Raw genomic sequence first — 22,411 nt, forward strand, 5'->3', positions numbered from 1 at the left:
ACCGCCTACAGGACGCGAACCATGGCAGAAAAATGGCTACATCCCCGCAAGATCAAACACTGCAAAAGTTAGTAAAGGACGTGTTGAAAACGGTTGAAAACTGCTACACAACCGGAGGTGGTAGGACGGGACTTCAGCGGGTGGCTCGTTCCGCCCAATGAGAGGCTGATCTATGCAGCGGACTTCCGCCCACTCAGACTAGGGCAGTCATGACGCCAAGAAGAGGACATTATTGGAGCCAGACTTCTCCGTCGCCGGTAAGGCTTATCTTGCGCTGCAGAGCACTATGGCCGCCGTATTGCTGCTGCTGCTTGAAATCTGTACTCACAAAGCGTGCTGAATGATGTATTTTGCTTGCACAAAACTATTTTTAGTCGCAAATGTGAGTGCGGTGACGGATGGAGTAAAATATCACCACACTGCCGACATTTTACTCCGTCCGTCACCGCACGCTGTTTGATTGCGTTATCAAAACACGCCGCTACTATTCGGCCTTGCTTTTCACTTATTCCACCGAATACCGAATGTGTGTTTTTTTGCAATATTCAGCCGAATATATTCGGTTACCAAATATTCGGTGCATCCCTACTGAACACACGTTGAAAACCTTGTTTTTTCTGACCTCCCCTTTCTCACCTTGATGTCATTATGTACAGGTGCAATATATATTCAAAAAAATATAAATATATAAAAAAGCTTGCTATGCTAGGACAGGCAACCACACACCACTGTCTGCAGTAATCATTAGTAAATGTAATCATAATCATAAACTTAATAAATTATCATTCCTGCTAGTTGTGGTATTACGTTGTACTGCAGTTCTGCATGTGGTTTGTTATGAAGGCTATATCAGTGTTTATGGTGATTGTCTTTGTAAAATTATAATTTTGTGAATCATTATCTTTATGCTCTATTAGAGAACCGCACTCTCGGTGCAGCAGAGCACCGAGTGGAGTGAATGTGTGATTAACTTCTTAATTCATATAGAAATATAAGGCTCCATTTCTACCACCAACAGGGCTCTCATTTTAGTGTAGCACATCAGACTGAATTTACGAATACACCATGCCAGGTCACTCGCTCTCTGGGACCGTGAGTGTTACTTGAATAAGTAAACACCAACCAATGGGACCAGACTGGCTGACCTGTATGCTTTCAGTCAGTGGCTGGATGATTTGACACGATTGCTGAAGGTGGGATGGCAGGCTTTGTGGTTGATTACTATGCCAGTCTTACAAAGGACAACACTGATTTGTTTTGCTGTCGCAGCTAACGTGAGCTAATGTGCCACAAGTTAGCGTTACAGAGAAATTCAATATTCCTCTTAACACCTCCACAGTATTGATTAGGTGGACACGATAACCCTTAATACACATAATGTTATTCATCCCTACAACAGTAAATAATTTTTCCCTAACTTGACATGAAGTGAACACTGCACATGTGAGCATCTTGATGATGTTCCATCCAGTCCTTTTGTCTTTTTAACCATAGTTAGTTAGTTAGTTAGTTGAGTCATAACTCCTTTATTCTGGCTCCCAATAACACAACAAGACAACATTTTAAGATTCCTATATAGCCTACAGCCCTGTGGTGGCGAGTTGTGTTTTGCCTCCAGCTAATAAAATGAGGTCATCATGATGTCGGCTCTAAAAGGGTCTGTGCACTCACTAGCTTTGTGTGAAGTTAGGATCCGTTCCCATCAGTTGTAGTCAGTCTATAATTTCATTGGGACCCCTGGCAGATTGGGTCCCCCAGATGTTAATTCCTCGGTTACAGTCTTGTACAGGTGTACTTGGGAACACTGTGACATCACTGTTGGGTGTGTGATAAAGCATAAAACAGGCTTGAAACTTGCAGCCATAGAGGGCAGCAAAACACTGCTTTTTAACCCACTATGAAGTTACCCGGAACAATCTCCAAACCCACTGGCTATCAGACTAATGTGGATTTAGCTTCTAGGTGCAATGGCCAATAGTTGAGGGGTTAATAATTCAGTCAGTGTTTCTCCCAGAATTTCTGTTTGAGTACAGCCTCTGATGCCCATGATACTACTACTAATAAACAAACACTTTAATAAGTTGGACAAAGCTTCAGTTACTTGTGTCTTGTCTAAAGTAGCTCATCAGCATTTTAATATGTCACAAAAGAATGCCTTTCCTGTCAGCGCCTGTCAGATCCAGTAAGTAGCATTGTACTGGTTCCTGTGGCAGGTTGTTTTGCTATCTTCATCATCACATTCTGTCTCTCCTCTCCACCCGCAGCGGTCTGCAGAGAGACAAACCTCTCTATCTGAGCTAATCTCAGGACAACGTGACACCAAACTTCAACCAAGCCCTTCTACTGCCACACCATGGAACCTCTAACCTCATCTCTACATGAACCCAGGCCAGCCTCGTCCAACCATGACCAACCAAGGACTTAACCAACAGACCACCTACACTTGAACTAAACTTGGGTTCAGCACTTCTAACAAAAGCCCAATCAGTAGAATAATGGGACATTTCTGTGTATAACTACCACAGAAACAATAGGCCAGTGTTAAAAACATGAAGGAATATTTTCCTCCAGTTTCTGCGGGTCCCATGGCTGGGCTGATGTCTGTTATGGCTGTATCTTTTCTACTGACCATTTACAGCATAAGACATGCAATGCTTTGAATTGAAGTTGTGTATACCAGTGAGGAGAGGTGGGCGGGTCCTGTGCTGTGAACCATGATAGTAGGTGTATATACTCCAACCTCCCTCAGTAAGGGATATTCTGTCTAATTTCCTGTCTGCCCTAAAAAGTTCATATATAGTTCCTCATTTTGTAAAGATGGTGTTAACCGTCAGTTCCAAAAGGCTCTGAAGAGCAAGTGTAAATTGCTGTAACATAATAGTTGAGCTGTCAATTTAAAGCCAATTGATTTTTGGTCTTTGACCTTTTAGTTGCTGTATCCTTCTATGGCCAAAGTCAAGAGAACACAGCACACAGGTTGATCACCAAATAATACACAAATCATTTCCCCGCTGGTTCTTTAATTATATGAATATAAGCTTTTAATTTCATGCAGTATGGTCTGAAGTCCCACACACTGTAGAGACAGAAGACTTAGCAGTGTTGAACAGAGTAGTAACGACTGAGCTCACACTGCTTGATCCAGCTGAAGATAAATAAGAGAAAGAGGTGGAACAGCACCTGAAGCTGCTTGTCGCCTCTTTAACCAGGCGCTGGCTGTGAATAATTGTGTGTACGATTAAAGAACTTTCATTGTTCTCTTGCAGTGAGGCTCAGATCTGCAGGGTAGAAATTCAGTGTATTTTAGTCCTTGAAATGATGAAATGTCAAATAATTCTTTGTTGAGAAAAAAAAGAAACAAAAATACTCCTTTGTACAATGACAGCTCCTCCTCCTGGCATATGTCTGTTGATAATATTGATTTGGATCCAAACTGCGTGTGTGTGTGTGTGTGTGTGTGTGTGTGTGTGTGAGAGAGAGAGAGAGAGAGAGAGAAAGAGAGTGAAGTGTTAATGAGAAGGCAGAGTGGTTGATTGGGTTGCATGGTCTCTTTTGTCATCTCTATTTCCCTGTGCACAGAGGCTATTTAAGAATCTATAACTGTTGCTGGGTTGGCTGTGTTTTAATGTTGTTTTTTTAATCAAATCAAGTTTTGTTTTAGTGTTGATGATGATGATGAGAGACACATCGCTCTCGCTCTGTATCTCTTTGTATTAATGTGTTTTTTGGCAGATGAAAGGACCCTGGGCAACAACAACCATGAAGATTTTCTTATTTTTAGATTCTAATAATGTGTTTGAGAATAAAGTCAGTGCTGCATTGATGTGCAGTCATTACCTGCCTCCTTTGTCCTTTGTTTATTTCTGAACAGTTTGTGACAGGCGCTCTAATTAACTGCACATAATAATGTAAACCTTTACCGCTCCTGTGACACAGTACACCCTGTTCTTGAATCCCGGCCTTTGCATTTATGCAAAGTAGCTAAGCTGTAATTGCAAAACAAATGTCTTTGAAGTCGCTGAAGATATGTATTTTTAACCTCCTGTTAGCTGAGATTGGACCTTGTCAAAATAGTTTTAACAGAAATTTCATTACGGTTGTTCTCAACACTTTGTTTGCTATGTATGCCATGTGTCTGTGCTAGAGGTGGAAATTAATCCTACTGACTGTGGTGAGTTTTGATTGCAATTTAGTAGCAAAAACTAATGTACAGGTAAATTGTTGGTGACCATTAGACTTTTCATTTAGCACCTTCACCAGGTCACTTTGTCCTTTCATTTTTTACTTTAATTTGAATCCCTCAAAAATTATGTCCTTAATAGATTACCTTTCAATGTGTAATGGAAACCTCAAGTGTCAGGTAGGAGTGGAGTGATATTATTCTCCTTAAGCTTTATCAGTTTAAAAGATCTGGACTGTCAAATATGTTTTGTGCACTTGTGTCACACACTATCTGGTTGCTTGTTCCTAAGTTATTCTAATGGGGAAATAAAACAAAAGGGATGGCAATTTAAAAAAGATTAACTTTAAAAGTTTAAATTCATTTAATTTGAAACTGAAATGCAATAACCTAACATCTTCTACATCGAGAGAAGATAAACAGGAATTATGCCTATAAGTGATTTTTTATCCTAATAATATAAACATTACAAAGAACAATACATGTGACAAGCATTCCCATCTGCACAGCTGGACAAGGTCATGACACCAGATGTGGTAACCAGAAGAGAAACACAGAAGAGCTGGATCTGCTATATTTTGACAGAGCTATATTTTGACATGAAAATCATTACAAGTCCTCTTATCTTAGTGCCAAGTGTGTTAAGGTCCAGACACACCAAACCAACATGAAAGAAGTAACGGCCTAACATCGCCTGTGTCTCCCCCAAAAGTTACACATGAACACACTGTTAAGCGCCTGTGTGAGAGAAAATATTCTTCACAGCAGACGGTGGTCATCTGTATTCGTCATTCAATAAGGGAAACTAGAAGACATTGTTGATGCTAGTTAGCCAGTTAGCACATTTAAAACACTATCCAGAGTTAAAAATAGAATATTTACTGCACGTCAGTGAGCAAAGACAAAACCATCATTGAATGTTTCTGCCGAGGAGCTCAATGGCTGAAGAAAAATAATCTTACCTCATCTAAAAAGGTTTTTTTCCATCTCAATTCCTTTTAAGGTTTGTTTACTTTCCTCACTTCTGTTTCTCTTCTTATACACTGAGCTGACCTGCCAGTCAGTGATTGCATTCACCCACAGGTTTGCCAGTTTATCATGCTGAATCAGCCGAAAAAGCCAAGCAGTCGGCTTGGTGTGTTAGGCCTTTATTCCTGAAATGATCCTGTAGATTACCTCTGACCCCAATTCTCAATATTTCAGACAGCGCCCTCTATGGAGCGAGATCTGATGAATGTGACAACCAACCCTGTTCTCCCCTACAGCCTCACTAGCAGTGGGCTCCAAGTCTTGTTTTGATTGTGAGTCCTCATGAAAAATGTTGGCTAAATTTGGTCTAGCCCCACTTTGTGCCTCATATGTTAGCATTCCATTCGAGTTACAGAGCTCACCATTCGTTTAACTGAAAGATAAATCCAAAATGAAAACCCAGGAGGTCGTTTAACAGCACCTAGCACTTCTTCAAAGGTATTTCCAGATTCCTTAAAGACTCAACTATCTGTTACTTTGGGAAACGCCAAATGTCAGGTAACATGAGCATCAGTGTCATGTCTCTTGTTATTGCCGTTATTAAGATTAAGAGCCACTGTGATGTATCCATATGTTTATACTTTAAACAACAGGAGCTCCTTTCTTACAGCAATCCTCTTCTTGATGGTTGTTGGTCTGATTGACACTATCAGCCATTATGATTAATAATCAGACACATCTGGTGCATAATGAAGAGCCAAGACTGCACCAGAGGTGAGGGGACACTTCTGGTTCTGACGTGTGTATAAATCGCAAGTTCTTTATTTCCATTTTTCAGTGGAAACAAGGCGAGCATGGGTGTGGGGGCGAGTCAGAGCCCACCAGGCCTTTCTTCTCCTGCATTCAACATTAGCATTTCACACACACATGCCTGGGGACACAGTTACATTATTGCTAACAATACAAGGTGTTGCTGTCCTGATGTCAGTGCAGGCTGGTATTTAGTTACATCAATCACTCATATTGCCTAACTTTATTTATCTATGTTTTTTTTCTCTGATAAAAAGGAGCTCCATACTTTAAGTGTGTCTATTCTCAACAGTCACAGTCACATGCTGACCAGCACCACAGTCGGTATGGTTAAACGTTAATATTCAACTGTTCAGGAAAACCTTGTGCTCTGCAAAATATAGCACTTTTCTGTTTTTCCTCAGTGACAGCTGTATACATTTGACATTCTGATGTTTGAAAGATGATACCAAATATAAAAAATATCTGGTTTCATTCTATTCTGTCAGCCTTTCTTAAATACAATGAAATTAATATATCAGCCATTTTGTAAAAATAATGTGTTTAAGCAGAATTTGATTATTTTCTGCTTTAATTACATTTTGTGTCCAGAGAGTGCCATTTCAGTTCTGTTCATGTCAAAGCTTTCAGTTATAATGAACAGTCTGCCTGTGTGTCAGCAGGTACACACTGCCCCCCAATGGCAACAAGTGAGAACTGCAGCTATAGTACATGCTCCTCAATCCAACTCATTACAGATCAGTGGTGTCAAATGTACGACCCAGGGGCCAGAACGAGCCCGCCAAAGGGTCCAATCTGGCCCAGTATTGATGCTTATGTGAAGGTTAAGAGGTGCAAGGTCTTAGGAGCAGGTTAAACAGTGAGTAGCCTACTTCATGTAAAATGCTGCTTCCAAGGCTTTTCCCCTCTGACCAGAGTACAGCTCTCTGATTAACAATGAATACTTATCGTGGTCATATTTAAAGATATTAAACACTGTGCAAAATATTGTTAATCAGGAGCTTCAGTACAAAAGAATCTGTATCAGACTTCTGTCCTAAGAAAACATTGGTGGAACCCATAGACTGTAAAAGTAATGGATTTAGCTATTGTGACATCACCCATTGGTTCATGGAATCCCGTTCTGAAGCCTCAAGTTTGCCATTTTGACTGTCACCACCTTGTTTTTTTGGAGCCAGAAGTGACCATATGTGGGTGAGAGGCTAGAGTTGTGGAAGAGTGACGGGTGTAACTGACAGAGAAGTCAAGGACACTATCTTCAGACAGCCTGTCACTCAAAGCTGTCTGCCCTTAAATATGCATAATTTTAATAAACATGTAAACGGGTGAGTTATATAAAAACTTACCCCCATACAGTTGTCATGAGCAGGGAAATTTGTACCAGCTTTTGTACCAGGCTGTAAACATGCTGTAAAGGTGGGCATTTTAACAAGAGGGTCTGTGAGGACTGACTCGTTATTGGAACCAACCTCAAGTGACTGTTCAAAGAACTTCAGGTCACAGTCTGTTGGTTTTACATAAGTTTTGCTTCCCCCTAGTGGCCAAAAAATCTATTGATGCAGCTTTGAGTAGCTGTCCGTAGCATTTTGTCATCAATAAATCAATCAATTAAATGATGGTTGACTACTTTGTGTATTTGATGAATGGAAACCTCTTGGATTGCTTATGGCACAAAGCAGAAAGAGATTGATGTTCTTTTATTTGTTTGCACACTTTGCAACATGTAACAACTCAGCTTCTGAGAAATGTGGTCTCAACTCTGAGAATTGGGAGCACTCCTGGTGGAAAATATCTTCCTTATGATCTCATTAAATTCTACCAAGGTGGCACCATTGATTTGACAATGATACACTGATGTTAGGAATACTGCACACAGCACCCTGAAACAATAAAAGAAGGGTCAGTGTAACAAATAACGATGACTCAGGGTTCTGACAGCAGAGGGTTGAGGAAACACCAGCTCTGGTGAAGACGCTCAGACAGTAAAGGTTTGGTACATGTAAACCGAACTGCTTGTTGGCAGCATTTAGAGGTCAGCAGTGTGACCAGTGAAACCCAACACACTGCAAACAGCCACCCTGGTGCCAAAACTGAAACCCAATCCAGCAGCGACACGAAGAAGCCTTGGAAACCTGCTACAATCAGCACAGAGATCAAAGTTTCTGCTGTTTCAGTTTGTCTCCTGCTCAGGTTCATGTGCTGCCTTGATTACTGAACTGTAAGGATTATTTCTTAAAACTCGGACTGTAAGTGTATTTCACAACTCTTTTTTAATTTTGTCTCAGTTTTTTGGTGTTAAGGACTTAGGTGTGTCAGCACTGGTACTTAATATACTATACTCAAGATTGAACACTTGGATCCAAAAATTCAATTTTAAACATTTTAGTCCAGTTAAGTCCAATTTTATCTCTCTGTGGGAATTTTTACATCATACTAAATAACAGCACCTGACAAACACTGTCATCAAGGTCCATTTAGTGGCTGTTCTTGAGCTTTCTTACCATATGATCTTCAGCAAATTAAGTCATCTTAAAACTGTTAATTTCACTGCACTTCATCTGCTGATGAAGGGCATGTGTTTAGTTCAAAGCCCCAGCACAGCTCCTAAATCCCTGAGGTGAGGTGAGATTTTTTTCAACTGCTGTTACAAAAGTCAACAATAATCTTTAAAACCCAAAAATAACACCAAACTCTTTTTACTCAGTGTTTATAATTAGAAAAATAAAACTATACCAAATATTTGTAAAACACCCAAAAATGACATTTACTTTAACTTAATTAAAACACTTCGATCAATACAATGTCATTAATCGAATATGATATGAGTAGCTAGCGTATTTTCCTCTCCAGTGCTGTGGGTGGTCGGCTGGACGTCTTCTCAGGAAGCACTAGCCTCAGCTTCCTCCTGGGGGAGGATCCTCCTTCCTCTGACAGGTACTCCTGCTGCAACAGTGCAGCAGCTGCAACTGCATCCCCTGTGGAGGATCCACTCTGTGTAGACATGCTGGGGGCAGTGACACCTGATACAGACACATCTGCCGCCTGCATGCTGCCTCCTGACAGCCCTGCTGCAAGTCCCTCAGTTGAAGCACCACCCCCAGCTGACATATTGACTGTGGGCCCACCATACACACGCCTGGTCTCTGTCTGGCTGTTATTGTTAGACAGATTCTCCACGGTAGTCACTAGTCCAGCCTGAGGGGTCACCCCAGACAAACCATCCACACTTGGATGTGCCTGGGTTGGAATAGTGAGGCTCTGATGTAGAACTTCCCCAGTCTGAAGGCCCGGTCCTTGGGCTGGATCAGATTTCAGTGTTGCTACAAGATGAGAGCTATCAGGGGGTGGCTTGCTCTGTGAAAAGGACTGCACAGGTGCAGAATTAACAGGTGGGTTTGCTGCTAAACTTGAGGTTACTCCTACAGGTAGGGAGGTATGAAGAGGAGAGGTATGTATTGCACTTGCTTGCAAAGGGTTGGCATGTACAGTATTAGTCAGAAGAGATGCAGCAGGAGAAGTGAGGCCTACCCCTGGTTGCCTGCTGAAGTTGTCTGGGACACCCCTTGGTGCCATGTTGGGCCCACTGATGGCTATGCTAGAAGCAGCTGGACCACTGGGGAACAGTGCATTAGATCCTGGAGCCATGGAGCTGAGCAAAAAATTCCCTCCTTGAAGAGAAAGGCTGCTGCCAGTCAGCTGTGAGCCTGCTGAACCAAGCAACGAGAGGTTGGCAGTGCGATTCCTGTCAGTGGCAGAGAGGGATAAGGGATGGTGCGAGGAAAACTGAGCATTCCCCAGAACCAGTCCAGCTCCCTGATATGGGATACCCTGCAAGTTTTGTCCCTGTCCAATGACAAGGGCAGAGGCTGATTGGTCGGCAGTATTGGTTACATCACCAGATTGGGAGTTTTCAAGGTGTGTATTCTCTCCCTCACCTTCTGTACTTTCCTGCTTGCCTTTTTGCTGCTTAGAGGATGTTTTGTTTTTCTGTCCTCCTTCATCTTCGTCTTTCCTCTCTTCCTCACCATCCTCAGTCGATCCTTTAGTCTTGGACGATTTCTTCATTTTCTCACTGCTATCCTTTGTTTTCTTACCAGACTTTCCTTTCCCTTCCCTCTCTCCTCTTTCTTGTCCATCCTGCCTTTTATCTTTACTCTTCTTTGAGCTGCTTTTCTCTGAGTGGCCCTGCTCAGTTTTCCTTTTAGGATGGACTTTGCTTTTTAGTAGCGGGTTCAAGTTTAGTTTAACCTTCAGTAACCGGCTTGACTGGACTTTAGCTTTGTGTTTTCTTACTCTTCCTCTCTCCTTGTCTCCGGAGCTCTTTGCCTTTTCCTCCCTCTTGTCCTCGCCTTGACTGCGTCCTTGCTCTAGGGTTCCTAAACTCTCCAGGTCAAAAGTTACGTTTCTTGTTTCTCTTCTCAACTCTGTGTTTATCATCATGTCAAATTGGTTGCGGTTAATATTCCTACCTGTGTCATTCGGTCTGTACTGAGAAGGGAAGCCATCACACAGAGCAGAGTCTTTCATGTTGGTATGAATCCTACCTTGTCTTGTGTTCTGCTCTGGTGGTCTGTATGTCCTGTGGCAGCTCTCGCAGTGTAGAGTCTCATGTCCTATGCTCTTGCCTTCCATGTCAGTTCTGTAGCTCTCACCCATTTCTCGGTTTGTCCTATAAGCAGCCAGAGTGTCTGTTCTTTGACTGAAGGTTTCTTTCCGTGGATGAGAGGAAGAGTTAGTGTTGCCATGAGAAAGAAGCTTGTTAGGAATGTCCCTGCTCAGTATTCCCTGCTGAGTCCTTAGCCTCCTCCTTTCCTCCTCATTCATCATCCTCATTCTCCCCTTCTCTCTTTCCTCTATCTCCATCCCTCCGTTCATCCTGTTGTTCCATCTCATCGGATTCATCTCTCTCTGTCCTTTGGTGCTACAGTCTGGGCACCTAAAATGGCCATTTTCATCAGTTCTGGACCCAAACTGGCCCCCATGGCCATCTGTCCTCATATCCAACATCATGGCTTCCCTGTCCCAAGGCTGGCTTCTAGGTGCTTGCAGGAAGAGGTCCCTCCTCTTTTCACTAACATCTATGTGATTGACGTGGTGATTCACCACTGTGCCGCTCCCCTCTTCCACTTCACTTCGTCTTTCATTTTCTTTCAGTCTTTTCCTCCGCGAAACTTGATAGTAGATCAAGACCACCAGCAGGGTCACTCCAATGCCACCTGAAGCACCACAGGACGGAGAGGATTTTAATTAACCATATTCACAGTGTTAAGTAGTGTTGTGTAGCATGTTTTACATTACATATTGATTGAGATCATATCCAGTCCGATCAATTCAAGATTTTCTTCTAAGAGCCTGGGGAGAGCAGCATTTCTTTGTCATTTTGCATCAAATTCACTTCATAGGAATGAAATTGTAGCAGTCAGATGGTTCATTCACAACAGCAAAGTAAATCTGCAGAGGTATTGCATCAATCATATCAACTGTGTACCAGCATCTTACTCCACTTAACCCTGTCCTACAAGACTACGAGTAGCTCCACATAGGTGACGTAGTGTAAAGTCAGTTGTGAGATATGAGTGAGCAATAGGTTTCCCTAAATTAAATCAATTTAATCATTAGTATCTGAGCTGGCTAGCCTGCTAATTGGTGGTTAGCAAGTTAGCTGGCTCAGCAAGGTGCTTTGTTTTATAAGCTAACTTGTATGTTACTATTCAGCACCCCTGCTAGCTCACCAACCAGCTTGTTGACCAGTTAAACAATACAGTATATACAGTTATCTGCACCATATGTTTATATCCCATGCAACTTTAACCTGTTTATTGCAGCCACCGTTGACATTATAAGCCAATGTTATGGTCACACATAACAGCTAGCAACTGCAAACACAAATGTTAACCACCGCACAACCCACGTGTCTCAGGCCCCAGGAAGTGTGCCAGGCTTTGAAGCCAATTTTTTGTTAATGGGCAAACAGTGTATTTAAACTGTAATGTGATGCCGTTTTCTTTCTTTTTCCCATAGACTAATATGGTGAAAGAGAGGATAGCAAAAAATTATGTCTTCAAAGTTTTCTGGGCTGATGTTATTTCTAATCTACTAATCCAATTTTCTTCAACTTTTTTTCAGATTAATTCATCAGTGACATCACGGCACAACTTCAAGTGTTTTATATCATTCTCACCAATGAAGCAGATGACTGCAGTGATGGCCAGATCTTGAGCATACCGTTGAGGTGTCACGCTGCCTCTTGCCTCTATCTGCACTGTGATGTTCTGATTGGATGGGACACAGTTGGCCTCAGTCAGCTCCAGCACTGTGGTTACTGCTGGGTTGTCAGCGCTCACACACACCATCCTACGACCATTATAGAGGGTCTGAGAGCAGCGAAGGGGAAGAGGTCTGGTTTAAGTTAGCTGGTCTTGAACTGATCATTTTCTCCTTAAAACAACTGAAAGATATGTCCTGTAAGATCTCTTAAGTTGCAGGTCTATTTTCAATTGTTTCCTATACAGTTTTACCAAGTTTGAGGATTTTTTTTTAAGAAACAAATGACAGAACTTTGAAAAGACTGAACAGTACGCCAGTATAAGAAAACTGTCACTTGATTCAAAATAGAATGTACTGTAATCACTTTTTCACATAATATCATTTTACATTTTTTTCCACCTGGGGAATATAGTACTGGTATAATTCGCAGTCACCACATAAAATATGTTTCTGCTCTTTTTTTATGACTTCAGTCTTTTATTTTAATACAGCAGTTCCTGAAACCTGGAGATGTGTACACGTTGAAAAAGAACTTGCTCACCTTGTCGGGTTGTTGTATGAAGGTAGACAGGAAGGCAGCCAGTTCCAGCAGCTGACAGGAGCAGTTCCATGAGTTGAGGTCCAGGTTTAGGTTTGTCAGCCAGCTGAGGTAGGAAAAAGCCTCGGCAGGAGCAGAACTCAAACGGTTTCTGGACAGATCCAGAGTCTGCAGGCTCGCCAACCCACTGAAGCTAAGATCAGGATATTTATTGTATTATGTACTGTATATAAAACTGTGATGTGTAAACTGTGCACTCTGTGCAATATATTATGAAAAACAAGGTGTAAAAAGGAAGATTATATAGAACACTAACCTGGTTCTATGCAGATGATGTATCAGGTTATCTGACAGATCCAGACTCTCCAGATCTCCGAGATCATTCAGAGGGAAGGAAGCAGAGTCCAAACTGGTGAGCAGATTTCCCTCCAGTTTCAGGCTCCGCAAGGCCTTGCTACCTTTAAACCAGCCACCTTGGACCTGCACATAGGAAAAGGTACAGATATTATTCAGTCCCATAGAGTACTCAAAGCTGCTTTATATACAAATGCATGTAGTTCTTTCAACTCAGTAGCCAATGTTGGCATTGCACAATTCATATGTATGATGTATAGTTCAGATTACATGTATGTGAGCATAGTTTCTGACGATGTAGAGGAGGGGATGGTGGGTGGCGTGATATGACAGCTGCCAAGCTGCAGAGAGCAGCAGACAACTGCTTGAGACCAACAAGTTGTGTGTGTGTGTGTGTGAGTGTGTGTGTGTGTGTGTGTTTTAAGATTATTCTTTGGACTTTTTGCAGTAATTATATAACACCCAGCAAAGGGCCACGTGTTGGAACTGAAGCGCTGCAAAGGCCTATATGGGGTGCACAATCTACCAATTAGGCCAGAGGGTGCCCCATAAGCAGGTGTTTTTAACAATCTGGGACATGTCCAGCTGTATTTTTTAACAACAAAACTGGTATTTTAAGCCAAAATAGGATGTTTTCCTAAACCTAACCTTATGTGCCTAAACCTTAATTAAAACATTAAGTTTAAACAAATATGAAACAGCAGATATGAAACGTAGAAATGTAACAGATATGTACAAAGCCAACGTTTATTCCAGCGACTGGGTTGGTTCTTTCTCAGTACAAGAAGCTAAACTTAACATCTCCTGTGTGGGTTTCACTCATCATGACTGTGGTAAAAGAATAATATGTCACCCATTGGATCACCTAAATTCTTTAAACCAAAAATACAGCAACCTACTAAAAAAAGTCTACTTCAAATATCTTCCTAAATTCTTTCCCCTGAAGATGTACCCACCATGCTGATGAGGTTGTGACCAAGGGCAAGGACTTCTAGCCGGGCTAGATTGGTCAGAGCTCCCCCCTGTAGGGCCTGACTGGTCAGGAGGTTGTGGTCCAGCAGTAAGGTATGGAGGAACAGCAGGTTTCTGAAGGACTGTTCGCCCAGAACTGAGATATGGTTATGACTCAAACCTGGAAGATAGACAGACATATTTTTAGTTTCCACTTGCAGCCTTATAAAACCACTATGTGTAGAATTTCCCTCCTGGTGGGTAAATCTGGCAAGCAGCTACCTTGTTGTTATCTGCCCATTCTCCTCTTCCTAAGAATAACTGTAAAATCAACAACCCTGCACACTGGCGAGCACACACACAGACACTAACACGCAGAGGTAGTGACTGACCTATGACTGTAATGTTGCTGAGGTCAGACAGGGAGGCAGGCTGAACTGTGGAGATGGAACCTTCTGTTAGCAGCAGGGCCTGGGTCGTGTCTGGAGCCTCTGGTCACACACACAGTCAACACATACAGTACAGTGCTGAACATGAAGTCTCATGGGTAATATGCTTTAAAGGTTGTCATATTACTGCAATGTGTGCAGGGGTTGTTTAGACAGGATGCATGAAACACAAAAGCTGTCTTTTACTGTAAGTTTGAGTGTTACCAATAATATGAGCCAGTCTGTGACAGATGAGGGCATCTTCAGAACAAACTACGCAGGAAGCAGGGCATGATGGGACAGGGGTCACACGCTGGGCTCTGATGACTGTCACCAGCAACATCAGCAAAATACCTGCAGACAAATTCACAATTTCTGCAAATTAAAACTGTTTGAAAAATGACAGATTGGAAATTAGCAAAAGAAAACCTTCTTAATGGTGTCAATGCACCGAACTAGTTTGCAGTGTTACTTCAGGTAATTACTGTATATTAATGTCCCTAAACACTGGGTACACTCTTTTTCTGTTAAACAACAGTACAGAAAACCATGGGAGTCAAAGATAAGCCTTCTGGAACTTTATGTGCCATTCCTCTCAATTTACACACAACATGACTGGCTAGCAACAGCAACAACACTCGTTCTCACTTAAAGCTCTTCTTCTGTCTAAATCTTCAGTTTCTCAACTACGTCAAGCAACATACGTCACTGTTAAAGGTGCAACTTGTAATGCCAGGCCACATGCTTCAGACTAATGGGGGGGGCAGCATTTCACCTCCGAGCCAACTGCAGGGCAAGAATATGCAAAATTTGACCAAACAGCTGAAACTCTGAGATCCAGTTAAATAACACTGCTATCTAATAATCTTCACATGCGGCATCGGCCTATAGTTTACCTTATAACTTGCTTTGCTCAGTTTGGGCAAGACCATAGTAGCAAGAAACAACCACATCAAAACCATTTGGAACGTTTTTCTGTGTGGTTTGTGTTGTCATTAGTTGCACCGTCTGTGCTTTGTGTTTCTCTGCCTCTTCAACGGTCTTTGCCTGAAAACAATAGATATTGGGTTTACAGATTATATAACCTTGGATTATCTGGTTCTGGACATATTTTGGCTTTGACCAGCACCTGGACTGAGACGATTTAAGATCAGACTTGAGTGAATGATGAAAGGTAAACCTGCAAGCCAGCTTAGTCTAGCTATCTTAGCTTGGCTGTATACAAGCTTGAAGTGACACAACCACACCAGTGTAGAGTGCACCAGGATTGAGTCCTAAAACCCAGAAATGATGTAGCATTTTACCACTGACGGTTTCCTCATCTTGAGGCAAATAATTTTTTTGAATGGATTTATGGTTAGATGCCTGAAATAATGTATGTGGTTCACACAAGCAAGAGACTTTCACTTTTTTTGAATGACATAAAAAATGTCAGTAAATACCCCACTCGGCAGTTACTAAGAAGGGCTAAATGAGACTACAAGACATCATCACATCGCGCCACACCAAATATGGCTTTACAGTCTTGTTATGGTGGCAATGGTTTTTTACTTCTGGGGGTGGCATTTAGGATTCAAAAATCATAAAAGTGGAGTTCATTTGTGAAGATTATCTTGCTGAACAAAATGTGTAAGTATCATGAATGTTTGTTTGCCAAAGAGCTGATTTTCTGCAATAATCCAGAGTCCAATGGAAAAATTCCATAGGCTTTTTGATGGGAGAACCAATGCATTGGCCTACAGAAAAACATCATTCCTGGAGCACTCTGTTGTGGATTTCTGATCTCTGATCGTCTGAACTGGGATATATTCTTGGTCTGGATCGTGAACACAAACCTTGACCAAACAGGACTGGTGAGCCTGCTGGCTAGCTAGGCCTGGTTAGCTTGGTTTGGCTGCATCTGGCCCCCACCTCTGTTGAAATGGGTAGCAACTGTGAACTTTGGAGGAAAAAGTCTAGGACATAAAAAGATCATTGAACTTTATGTCTAGGGAAAAGACAGGTGTCTCGAAACAAAAACTAATGCTGGACTTGACTTCTTTGTCCTTTCATGTTGGAATGAGGGCATACTGGAAGCTACAATGACTCACTGTTGCCTCTCGAGGTACACATGGTATTAGCCTATAAGACAGAACAGGCCTGGGTTGGCTGATTTGATTGTTACTTCTTAAAATCCTCTTGATAATGTTAGTTCATGATTTGAATGTTTTAAACAAAAAATCTGGCCATATCTTACATATTCCACCTTACAATATGTCCCACAATATTATTTCACATTTAGTGTCTTACAGTCTTATTTGTTTATCGTGAAACTGATAATGGGAATCCATTGTGTGTGGTACTTACTGGTCATGTTGTGTTACAGTCGAGGTAACATGGTGATGAGGTAGCATCTCTTTCATAGGGCAGTAACTTGATACAGCTGCATCACTGTCATGATCATCATCTGTTAGGCCAATTAAAACATATCATCACATTTTTGGAATTACATCATAATCATGTATCACGTCTCTTCAGCTCTGTGCAGGTGAGAGTAGACTCCAGCCCCCCAGGACCCTATATACATGTCCTTTGTTCATAGATTGAAAGCAGCACTTAATAACATTATCACCAGTGGCACTGCTGGTGCTTTGGGCTTTGGGTTCTGTCCTCCTGACCACAGTGACATTTGGTTGCAAGTGATTTGCAAAAACCTCTCTTGCCCAAAATTGTTACAATAACCAATTTTTTCTTCTTTTTCTTCAAGCCCTCTAATTTTGTGACAGGGGTGTTTTTGTCCAGAAGATTATACATCTATGTTCCATGTTTACAAAACATGTCACGGGCCATTATCATAAATAATCTTGGCTCAGAATAGGCACAAGTGCAGTAACACTGAAGAAAAGATTGTGATGACTGTCATTTGGACATGTGAATTTAGTTTGTAAAGATTAAAAGAAACTGAATTTAACTCTTCATCAGATTGCTTAGGCCAATCAGAAACCTCACTGTGTCCTTGCACCAAAGTTTGCGAACCTCTCTGATGACTCGCCAGTGAGCCAGTTGTCATGTTTGTTCACTGTTTATTCTGAGTTGCTAGGCAAACAAACAATGATAAATGTGTTGGCAATGAACTGACGTGACGCATGTGTGTGTGCGTGTGTGTGTGGTATCATTAGGGGAGGTGAAGGTTGTCCCAAGAGGATGCTGACTGATGGATGACAGCCAGACTTTGTAGCAGAATGAGGCCTATCATGTTTCTGCTAAAGCTCTTTTCCTAATGGACTTTCCTCTGGTGAGCTGTCCTCCGATGAACAAATATGAGTCGCTCCACAATGGTAATGTTTTCGTAGAGTCCATAAATCAGAGTAGGTCAACAGAATGTGAACATGACTGACCTGAGAACAGAGTATGATGATGTTGTATGCTGACAGACTTTGAGCCATTTCACCTCAAATGACAAGAAAAATATGAGTAATAATTGCTACATACAGCTTGCACTTAAACCTGCAGCACTAAGTAGTTAAGTATTTGAGAGCATTTTAAGCAATTTTTTTTTTTTTTTTTTTTACATATTTGTGAATTGCATGTCTTTTTTTATCAGTTTGTGTTTCTGTCAGACATTTTGCAGGTGAAGTCCAGGAGCCCCATGGGCCCCTGGGCCTGTGCCTGTACAGCGTTTGAGCCAAGACTGCATGACTGTGTGTTTATGCTCTCATCAGCCCTCAATATAAAATCATAATCAGCAGTTTCCAACAAAAAAATCTCTGATAGCTCTGCTTAGCTCCGAATGACAGAAAGTTAGCAACTAGATGTGAAGAAAGTGGAACTTCACACTTGGTGGTTGTATTTCTGAGGACCTAAGGAAATGCAGTGCAAGTTCTTAAGATCTACAAGACATATTTATTAGTAATGTGTCTGTGTCTATGTCTATGTCTGTAATGCATCCTGGAATCCAACGCACTCTCTGTCGTTCACTAAGGTACATCCAGCAACAGATGATGAAAGAGACCCCTGATGGTACATTGTAGCAAACTCAAACATTTCAAGCTTTAGTGGTGTAACTTAAGGAATTAATGCTTTTGTCACCGCAAATAGCCGTCCTCGACTTTATTGAGTCCATAAAATGTTTGTGCGGGCTTTAGCACCCAAATAATGCATATGCTCTACCATTGTTAGGGAACGACACTATGTAATAGTAATTGTATTGCTTAAGACCCAAGGAAGTGCAGTGTCCAACCAAAAGTTGTTTTGATGAGTGGTTCTCAAGAAGCTGCGAACAGCAATACCAGAGGACAAATGGGCACCGCACTATAGTGAAGCTAAAGAGATAGAAATTTTACTCAGGAGCTGAGACCAAACCTGAGCCACTGGATACAGTGTTGGAGGCAAGGCCCCATTTATTCCTATGAAAGTTGCTCAGTAGAGCATGAGACCAATGGTTCAACTGACACGTATAACATTTCCCAGATGATCTGCACTGCCTCTGCACTGTGTGGCCCATAAAGCGGGCACACTACGGACTTCCGCTGGCTGAGCTGGCTACTTCCAGTTTAGCACTTCGCTAACTTGAATAAGGACAAAATGATTAGATTGTGTGGCTCTTCTAGACTTTCCAAATGTTATTTGACTGAATGGATCAAACCCTGATTGTGAAACGAGTCATCCTGGAGGAGGGGCACAGGGCATCACGTGACGGGGTAATTACCCTGTTTGACCACTATGAAAATTAGCTTCAAAGCCTGGTGCATGTCCTGGGGGCTCAAGTGGAGCCAAAAAAGTTGAACTACTGCTTGTAAAATCGCTCAGATGATAAGCATTGCTTTCACACTGTGTGGTCCATTGAGCAGACGCATTAGAGACTCCTGCCGCCTGAGCCAGCTACCTCTTATTGAAAGCTCCATTAACTTGAATGGACACAAAATGATTCGATCTTGCAGGTTTTCTAGACTTTCCAAATGTTATCAGACTGAATGGATTCAATCCTAAAAGTGAAACTAGTCATTTCACAGGGGTTGTACCACTCAATAAAGGTATCCACTGATTTACAGACGTCTCTTTCACAATGTAAGTCTAGGGGGAAAAGTCTTTCAGGGCCTAATGGCATTACATGACAATTTACACTGTTGGATCACTTCAAAAATTGGCCTCAAAGCTCAGCACACTTCCTGGGAGCCTATTTGACTGTAGTTCATCAATGTGTCTGTTCTGACTGGTTTACATCAAGGCTGACTTAGCCAACTAGGGAGGCCACCCCATTTGTTTAAGGACAGGCACACATAATATAAAATTATATTTAAGGTATTAGGAGATGGGGTAAAAATGCATGACCCACCTTAAAGTGATTAGCATTTTTATGTTTAATCATGCTTTCGTATGCGTAATACCATACAAACAAAGTGATTTCCACACAAACAAACTTTCAAGCCCCTGAGGGTCTGGGCCCTTACCTATATTATTTTACCTACTTACTTTGCCTGGTTGGTAATCCAGGTTTGGTCTGAGCTGAGAAATCCTTGTCAGTTAATAAACTAATAACTCACCTCAAACCATTTCATTACAGTAGATTTCACTCAGGCACTTACTGTGTGAGCCATGAGATGTTTTAGATGTCATCTTAATCTATAAGCCATAAGATTTAAATGTTATTTTTCTCCTCCATATTTTCAGTCTTTTGCCCATCAAAAACTATTGCCTCACTCTGTGATTCATTGTGAATCAGTGACTAGACAGTTAAAATAGTTTAAGAGGAGCAACTATACCCACAGCTGATTAACATTCACCATACCAAAGAGAGCACCAGCTGCCTGTGAGGACTTTTTTTCCTGCAATGTCATTTTTGTGCTTCCTGCCTGAGTTTAGTTTATAAACATCTGCACACCTAAAGCAAAGTAAAAATGATTAGAGTGCAAGATCATTTAAAAACCCATTACACACTGCTTACCTGTTGAACCCAAAGATCCACCCGTGCTGATGGTATGGCACACTCCACTGACATGTTAATCCATAAGAATGATCCGTACCACTGTGAGACTCTCTAGAGCTGGGGGAGTTCAGCTGAGCTCCATCATTTACTGGTTGCCACAGTGCTGTAGCAAATACTGTGTAACTGTGTGTGTCTGGCTTAAGTTACCTGACCTTCTCTGGCGCATGCTCAATAGAGCCGGCTGTCACCTGAGAAGCACAGATGTCACGTCTGACTCAGTTTGGTGTCAGAAATTAGCATTTAACTTTACTCTCTCACCTTACTGCCTTTTCCCCAAATGTCAATATTGTTTATTAGGATTGTCACAAAGATTCTGAAAAATTGTCGTTTTTATAAATGCATTTTATTTTCATCCACAATTTATTTCAGAATTATTTTGATATCAAACGTATGCATAGTTGCCAGCTTCTAAGTGTGTTTAAAACCAAAAATGTAGAAAATATGTTATGTCAAAGCAAGAATACATGTTTGCAACATCGTCCACTGCCAGCAGGAAATCAATAATATCACCAGATGACTGAGTTTAGCTGCAGCAGGGGACTCTTGAGCACAGATCACACTGCGGATTTTGGTCTGTGTAGTGACCAAACGAGGACAATATTAGAATTACTTGCTTAAAGGCTTGCCTGTATTTTTACTGCTAATCTTCTATAAATCAACAGTGAGTGTAACACATACTAAATGAATGTGGAATCATTTAATTCAGCAATACAATTTATTCCATATTCTCATTCCACAACTCAAGTGCTTGTGTTTGTCACCATCAGTCAGCTTGAAAAATACTTTAGCACCTTCATGATTACATAAGACCCAATCAAGGAAATCATGCACAGTGTATACTTATCCAGTTTAGACATTCACTTAAAGCTACAGAAGGTAATTTGACTGATTCTGATTGACACTGTGTTAGTCTCCTCAGCTCTGATTGGCTGTTCTAAATGCAAATGCCATTAGGAGCAGCCAGAGGAACAACGAATATCTCTGTTATGTTCTACTATCAGGATAAGTAAAAGACTTGCTGGTGAACATAGTGGAGGATTTAGAAGCTCAAGAGTCAGATACTCCCTCAGGTAGAGACAAAAACAGAACTAAAGGGGGAGTGAATGCTGGACTTAAATCCATGAGTTGGGCACCATTGTTGGATGTAACACATTATAAAGTAATGTGTTATTGTAATCACATTACCTTTGTCAGTAGTGTAATGCACCACTGTTCTAAATTCAGTAATCAAATTACAGCTACTAATCAAACAATTATGTTGCAGCTTGCATTACAGAAGTTCTTCAATTACCTGCATGGTTGGCGGATAGAAAAATCATCAAACATACTGACAATAGCGATGCTGTGTAGCGCACCCGTGGAGAGGCTCCTCAGCCTTGGTAGTCTGTGCTGACTCCATGGAGGAACAGGTTGTCATGAACACTCACGAGGTAAAAACGCTGCTTTAGTATTGAATATGTCAAGCTGGACTAGTCTACTATAAAGCTATGGTTTGGTGAGCAATCGACTCAAGTGAGTTTGTTTGAGTGTGTTTGGACAATTAAAATTCATTCACATACCATTTTCTTTGAGTATGTTATCATCACCAGAATAGTTTCTTATATGTTTTTAATAAGACTTATAAGGCACTTAATATTTGTATTATGCAGTGTTAGGAAGGCCAACCTCTTTAATATACTTATTAAATTTCTTTTTTAGGCAGTTGTAGCCTTTTTGAGCCTTGTTTTGTTCTGATATGTGGGCATATGTCAGGTTTAACTTTGTATTGTTAACTTGCAAGTATGTGACACTGTGTCTCAGGCAGTGTTGGGCTTGTTACTCTAAAAATGTAATATATTACTCACTACTTGTTACTCTTTTCAAAGTAATATTATTTCTTTACTTACTACTCTCTGCCAACAGTCATTCGTGTAACTACTTGTTATATTACTTTTCTGCTACACCCCACA

At 41.3% G+C, this 22,411-nt stretch overlaps 2 protein-coding genes across 5 annotated transcripts in view; one reads left to right on the forward strand and one right to left on the reverse strand.

Moving 5' to 3' along the window:
• Nucleotides 1-3,841, forward strand: part of tox (thymocyte selection-associated high mobility group box) — a 72,459-nt gene extending 68,618 nt beyond the window's left edge. For all 4 annotated transcript variants that reach the window (XM_033651308.2, XM_033651310.2, XM_033651309.2 and 1 more), the window contains one exon: nucleotides 2,265-3,841. In XM_033651308.2, coding sequence (XP_033507199.1) covers nucleotides 2,265-2,301 — 37 coding nt within the window. In that variant the 3' untranslated portion in view covers nucleotides 2,302-3,841. The remainder of the gene's footprint in view (nucleotides 1-2,264) is intronic.
• A 1,970-nt stretch (nucleotides 3,842-5,811) lies between these two features.
• lrrc53 (leucine rich repeat containing 53) lies at nucleotides 5,812-20,557 on the reverse strand. The gene is made up of 9 exons (XM_033651322.2): nucleotides 20,421-20,557; nucleotides 16,844-16,943; nucleotides 14,723-14,851; nucleotides 14,462-14,560; nucleotides 14,075-14,250; nucleotides 13,081-13,244; nucleotides 12,768-12,957; nucleotides 12,141-12,333; nucleotides 5,812-11,175 (listed from the first exon to the last, which is right to left on the reverse strand). Exons 2-9 carry the CDS (start codon nucleotides 16,848-16,850, stop codon nucleotides 8,789-8,791), a joined length of 3,345 nt encoding a protein of 1,114 aa, XP_033507213.2. The 5' UTR covers nucleotides 16,851-16,943; nucleotides 20,421-20,557; the 3' UTR covers nucleotides 5,812-8,788.
• Nucleotides 20,558-22,411: the final 1,854 nt, after the last annotated feature.

Source organism: Epinephelus lanceolatus, chromosome 12, assembly GCF_041903045.1.
Source record: "Epinephelus lanceolatus isolate andai-2023 chromosome 12, ASM4190304v1, whole genome shotgun sequence".
NCBI classification, from domain to species: Eukaryota; Metazoa; Chordata; class Actinopteri; order Perciformes; family Serranidae; genus Epinephelus; species Epinephelus lanceolatus.

Coding starts and splice junctions, on each gene's coding strand:
- lrrc53 (XM_033651322.2), bottom strand. Junction 13,245..14,074: donor GTCACAACCTCATCAGCATG/GTGGGTACATCT, acceptor TCCTATGTGCAG/GTCCAAGGTGGCTGGTTTAA. Junction 12,334..12,767: donor TCATACAACAACCCGACAAG/GTGAGCAAGTTC, acceptor CGCTGCTCTCAG/ACCCTCTATAATGGTCGTAG.